The following is a 5,585-nucleotide window of genomic DNA, read 5'->3' as shown; positions in this document are numbered from 1 at the left end:
GAGACTGAGCCCCCATGGCTCCCTGCCCAGCAACCCATGCCAAGAAGCTGGAGCAGATCTCCCAGCACAGCGATGCTGCAAGCTCCCGGCTCTGCTGGCAGCGGCGAGTTACACATGCAATTGCGCAACGCAGCACGGTGCTCTCCAGGACCGCAGTGGCTTTCCAGGACTGCGCGGCGCGGATTGGCCCGCAGCACCCCGCTCTCCTCCCTCCCTGCCCTCCCTTCCTTCAGCACCCTAAACCTACAGAGATTGGACAGCCGGGTGCCACATGGTAGATTGGAACCAGGATAAAAGATGAGCAGCGTCCTCCGGGAGTTTGCAAAGAGGTGGCACCAAACTTTGCAGAACCGGGAGCAGGAACGGACAGACGGACGGACAGCAGGGCTGCAGCCACCCAGGGACAGCCAAACATTGAGTGGCAGCTGTAGAACATTCCGTCCCCTCTGCTCCCAGCCATGTCCCTGGTAGGGAAGGAGAAGAGCCACGTGCGCTTGGTCTTCTTGGGTGCTGCCGGCGTGGGCAAGACGGCCCTGATCCGCCGCTTCCTGCTGGACACCTTCGAGCCCAAGCACCGACGCACAGTGGAGGAGCTGCACAGCAAGGAGTATGAGGTGAGCGGGGCCACCGTGACGCTGGAGATCCTGGACACCAGTGGCAGTTACTCCTTCCCAGCCATGAGGAAGCTCTCCATCCAGAACAGCGACGCCTTCGCTTTGGTCTATGCCGTCGACGATGCCGAATCCTTTGAGAGCGTCAAGAGTCTGCGGGAGGAGATCCTGGAGGTGAAGGAGGACAAATTCCCTCCCATCGTGGTGGTGGGCAACAAGGCGGAGAGCGGCGGTGAGCGGCAGGTGCCGGCGGAGGATGCGCTGTCACTGGTGGAGCTGGACTGGAACAGCCGCTTCGTGGAGACGTCAGCCAAGGACAACGAGAATGTGCTGGAGGTCTTCAGGGAGCTGCTGCAGCAAGCCCAGCTGCCCGTGCGCCTCGGCCCTGCTCTCTGCAGGAGGAGGGAGACCTTCCCCAACGAGCACGGGCTGCGGCCCCCCATGAACAAAACCAACAGCTGCACCGTGTGCTGAACCCAGAGGGATGCAGGTGGGCTGCTGGCCAGGACCCCTCTCCTCCCCACCCTTCCCTCCTCACCCGGCACTGTGGGGGTCAGTGGAGCGTGGGGGAGGGAGGCGAATGGGATGGTGCCGCTTTGGTTGGGTTGGGAAGGTGTGGGGACAGGGCAGGATCCCAAAAAGGGGGGTGCCCACCCCCATCTGGGACTCAGTGGTCACTCAGGCTGCACTCATACTTGCAGGAAGAGGACAGGCAGTGGGATCTGGGCTGCATGCATCTCTACAGGCACTGTTCACTGTGCCACCTCCACCCCTGGATCCCCCCTCCGGGTTCTGTGCCCAGCTCATCCCAACACCCACCCGTGCAGCGTCCTGGTGCAGCCACGGTTACGATGAGCATCCGAGGTAGTTGTGTTTGGGTAGGGATGTAGAGCATGCGATAGGGCAGCCTATGCATCTCTTCAGTTTTCTATTTCTGTTTGGTTTTTTGTTTTGTTTTTTTTTAAGCATACCCAATAAAAACAATGATGCAAAACGGAGCTGGAAAATGTGTGGGTTTCTTCCTAACTGTGCAGATAGATTTGTGCCCAGACCCTTTTCTCTGCCTCTGCTTTCCCTGCTCTGGACTCTGCCCTTGGTGTCCTGGTGCTGCCCCACTCACAGCCCCAGCAGCATCACTGCACTCTGTGGGGCCAATGTCCCTATGACCCCCCCCCCCGCCATGACAGCTTTTACCAAGCAGTGAACAACTGAAAGTACAACAGCTCATCCCACATCTGAGTGCAGAAATAACAACAGCCCTTAAAAGGCACCGTAATAAAAATCATAAACACCGTGATGGGGCTGTTGGCACCTCGTCCTCACCTCTGCCCATGGGGGTGGCATGCAGAATTGCCTGGGTTGAAAAGGACCACAACTCTCATCTCATTTGAACCCCCTGCTGTGTGCAGAGTCACCAACCAGCAGCCCAGGCTGCCCAGAGCCACATCCAGCCTGGCCTTGAATGCCTGCAGGGATGGAGCATCCACAGCCTCCTTGGGCAACCTGTTCCAGTGCGTCACCACCCTCTGGGTGAAAAACTTCCTCCTAAGATCCAACCTCAACCTCCCTGTCTCAGTTTAAAACCATTCCCCCTTGTCCTATCATTGTCCACCCTTGCAAACAGCCATTCCCCCTCCTTGTTTATACACTCCCTTCAAGTACTTCCCTTCAAAAATGAAGGCTGCTCATCCATCCCCAAAACACTGCCACGACACCGAGCATCTCTCCATGGAAACTCTCCATCCCCACCTGGACCGCTGACCCCAGAGCATCCACAGCTCCATCCATCCTCCCACCCACGTCCCCGCAGCGCTCCGTTCCACATGGCGGAGCACATCCCACAGAGAGCACAACGAGCTGCTCTGCTCCATTTACGCACACAAACACAATCGGTGCCCGTGAGAGCTGCACACCACTGACAGCCACTGCCCACGGGGGGGGATGGGGGGCTCAGCTGCAGCAGCGCTGTGCCCAATGGGCACCGCTGTGATTGATGGAGGGATGCGGCGCACGTACTTAAACCAGGGGCACCCGGCCAGAAAGCCAAACATTGTAAAAGGGAGAAGCGGCATGCGCTTGTGGAGGGTGTAATTAGCTGTGTTTGTCTTTGGGGCCAACGCTCGGGGTGAGCACCCTGCAAAGGGCCCAGCAGCACGGCACCTTCCACTCGAAATGGGATAACGCCTGCTCTGATTTCTCCTATCTTGGGGTACAGGCAGTGAAACACAACCATGAGCAACGCACCCAAAACCAGAACACTGCAAACAGAACCAGACCTGCTCCTTTCCACTGCTGCTGGTGCGCACCATGTTTTCTCCAGTATAAATATAGATTGAGCAAAAAACAGGGCAGATGGAATCACAGAGAGGTGAGGGGCTGCTTTGGGTCTGACCAATTCCTTCCCCCCTGAGCAAAAGGGACAATGAAAGAATTGATGTGCAGCTTCCAACAATGGGAGGAGGAGGCATTGGGCATAGGGGGGTTCTCAGCATCACCCAGCAGCACCACGGCAAGCCACCTTCACTAGCAATAACACCTACTGAAAGCAAAGGAACCTTCTGGCTCATTCTAACATTTTAATAACCCTGACATCATGGCTATTCTAGGACCACGTTTCCATCAGAGAAATGAACAAGCAACTTGTTTCCAATGCATCAGTCAGTAAAAAACAAGCACCGGGAGCACACATGGGACGGAGCACCATCGTCACTCCCAACCTTCCTCAAGAGAGAACGGTGGGAGTGGGTAAGTTAAAATGGTCAGCTCTGCTGTCTCTGCAGGAGCTGTAACACAGTTGGGCAGCTTGCAACATGAAGGGTTAACCCGAGATTGGTGTGTGCCAGAGAAAGACACCCAGAGCCCACCAGAATGTGGGCGTTCACAGCCTGTGCTCCCCCAGGAAAGCTACAGTGGGTGGGTGGGCCATGGAGGTGCCTCTCCCAACCCCAAGAGCACAATGCTACTGGAAGAGAGCCCTTGGGAAGACACCTTTGGGAGAGGGCAGAGGCTGGGCTGCTCCCAGGGTCATTAAGCTTCATGGGTACATTACCACCCCGAAGCCACCCATGGGTACAGCAGCCTGAGACCTGCAGGGAGCTGACAGCACCTACAGGATCTGCACATGGGAACAAGGCTCTACTGTGAGACCCCAGGACTAAGTGCAGCACCTCACCCACAACACGGTCGTGCAGTGATGGGCTGTCATTACCTGGAGCTGATGGGGACGTGGCCATCCATGCTCACACCAGGAGCTCACTTTGCTGTGTATCCAGTGTTCGGAGCTGCCCTTCCCTGAAGCTGCCTGTGCAAATCATACAATCAGCATCATACAAGGCACAGCATGGCAGTGCTAATGGACACCTAGCAGCACTTGGGGTGATACACGCAGCTCATACAGCAGTCTGTGACCTGGGGCTACCACAGCTGCCAGCAGCCCCTGCCTCAAAGGTTCGTCACATTCAGGTTCCTCCAGCTCCAATAATTCTTAACATATACAGATGTCCATATACATTTTTAATTAAAACGCTCCTTCACATACACAATCATATACTGAATTATCAAGAACAATAATAATATAATATATATATTTGGAGCAGAAGTAGCAAAACAATCTGCTCTGCCAGTGCCACCCACAAACTAGACATGAACTAAGGGGGGGGGGGGGGGTTGACAGTTATGGAGCACGCAGGGGATGCTCTTGGCCTAAAAAAGGGGCAGCCATGCAGCAGCAGCGCTATGGAAGGTACAATGAATGCAACACACGTGAAGAACACAAGTTTGTGAACAGGTCCTTCTTGAGGCCTAAGGCCCATCCTCAGCATCAGCAGCGACCTTGATTTCATTTCATGTTTGACCTCATCGAAGCAGAACCAAAAGAGTATGATGCTGAAAATACAAACTACACGCAAACACCAACAGATGGGATTTGGCCAAAAGCTCTTAATCATTTCCCTTCGCACACCAGGGAGGATGCTAAATTTTAAGCCTATCTGATACACAGAAAGGTGTTTTTTTTGCTCAACTGCAGGGATGACAAAAGCTCTCGTTAGCTCAAGATGTGAGGGATGCTGAGGTCTGGGCAAAGAGAAACCGACACTGAAAACCCCTCATAAAAGAGAAGGCAGTTCTCTTCCAAGAGTACCAACACCCAAAGAGGAAAAAGAACTAAAGGACAGGAAGGGGAATCAGTTCAAAGTAGGAAACAACTGAGATGGCAACTGGGCAGTATTATGGCAGTGCTGGCACTGAAATCCAATGGGCTGCAGACTGCAAATTGTAGCTCTGTAGTTGCACCCCAAGATCCAGGTCTGAGCACCTGTAACCACACACACCTGCCAGCAAGTGCATGCTGCCTTGGGCATCCTGGATTGCTCACTGGCCAGGGCTTGCTCTGACACATGTGCAATCTCTGGCAGTGCAGCCATTGCCCTGAGTGCAGAAACCCAGCTGCAGAGCACTGCCCAGGTGTTTGGTGCTCTGAACTGCCCTGCTCCAGCTCTTGGCACCGATTGTTCTCCCTCTCTAATAAAGCACAGTGAATTGTCCTGTACAGACTCAGCCACTACAATCTCAGATAAACCCATGCTTTGGGCATCCATCACCAGAATGACCCCAGGAAGGAAAGAGCTGGTGTTACAAAGGTAGGAGGACATGGACCCGCCTAGATTATAGACCACAGAGTCAACAAGGCTGGAAAAGACCTACAAGCTTACCCAGTCCAACCATCCACCCGTCACCAACAGCTCTCACTCTGCCACGTCCCTCAACACAACATCTGAGTGTGCCTGCAAGGTCAGTGACTGCACCACCTCCCTGGGCAGCCCATCCCCAGTGCATGACCACGCAGTGGGTTGCCATCCTTCCCACCTGCTGCTATGTGCATCCTTACCTCCCTCATTTCAAAGCCTTAAAGGCCAACCATGAAATGATTTATGCTCCTACCGAGGGGCTGCTGGCTCACCCATTGCGACTCAG

The 5,585-nt window shown here is 54.6% G+C and overlaps 1 protein-coding gene across 1 annotated transcript; it reads left to right on the top strand.

Annotated features, from left to right (window-relative positions):
• Positions 1 to 321: 321 nt before the first annotated feature.
• Positions 322 to 1,608, top strand: LOC140260061 (GTP-binding protein Rhes-like). Its single transcript, XM_072352031.1, has 2 exons — positions 322 to 1,101; positions 1,313 to 1,608. The coding sequence occupies exon 1, from the start codon at positions 459 to 461 to the stop codon at positions 1,083 to 1,085; it is 627 nt and encodes a 208-aa protein (XP_072208132.1). The 5' UTR covers positions 322 to 458; the 3' UTR covers positions 1,086 to 1,101; positions 1,313 to 1,608.
• Positions 1,609 to 5,585: the final 3,977 nt, after the last annotated feature.

The sequence above is a fragment of the Excalfactoria chinensis genome, chromosome 17 (assembly GCF_039878825.1).
Source record: "Excalfactoria chinensis isolate bCotChi1 chromosome 17, bCotChi1.hap2, whole genome shotgun sequence".
Lineage (NCBI taxonomy): Eukaryota > Metazoa > Chordata > Aves > Galliformes > Phasianidae > Excalfactoria > Excalfactoria chinensis.
Note: the sequence above shows the minus strand (reverse complement) of the source record. Positions and strands in the feature narration are given on the sequence as shown.

What these genes read in the sequence shown, in the direction of transcription:
- LOC140260061 (XM_072352031.1), top strand. Translation starts at nt 459, where the DNA reads ATGTCCCTGGTAGGGAAGGAGAAGAGCCACGTGCGCTTGGTCTTCTTG.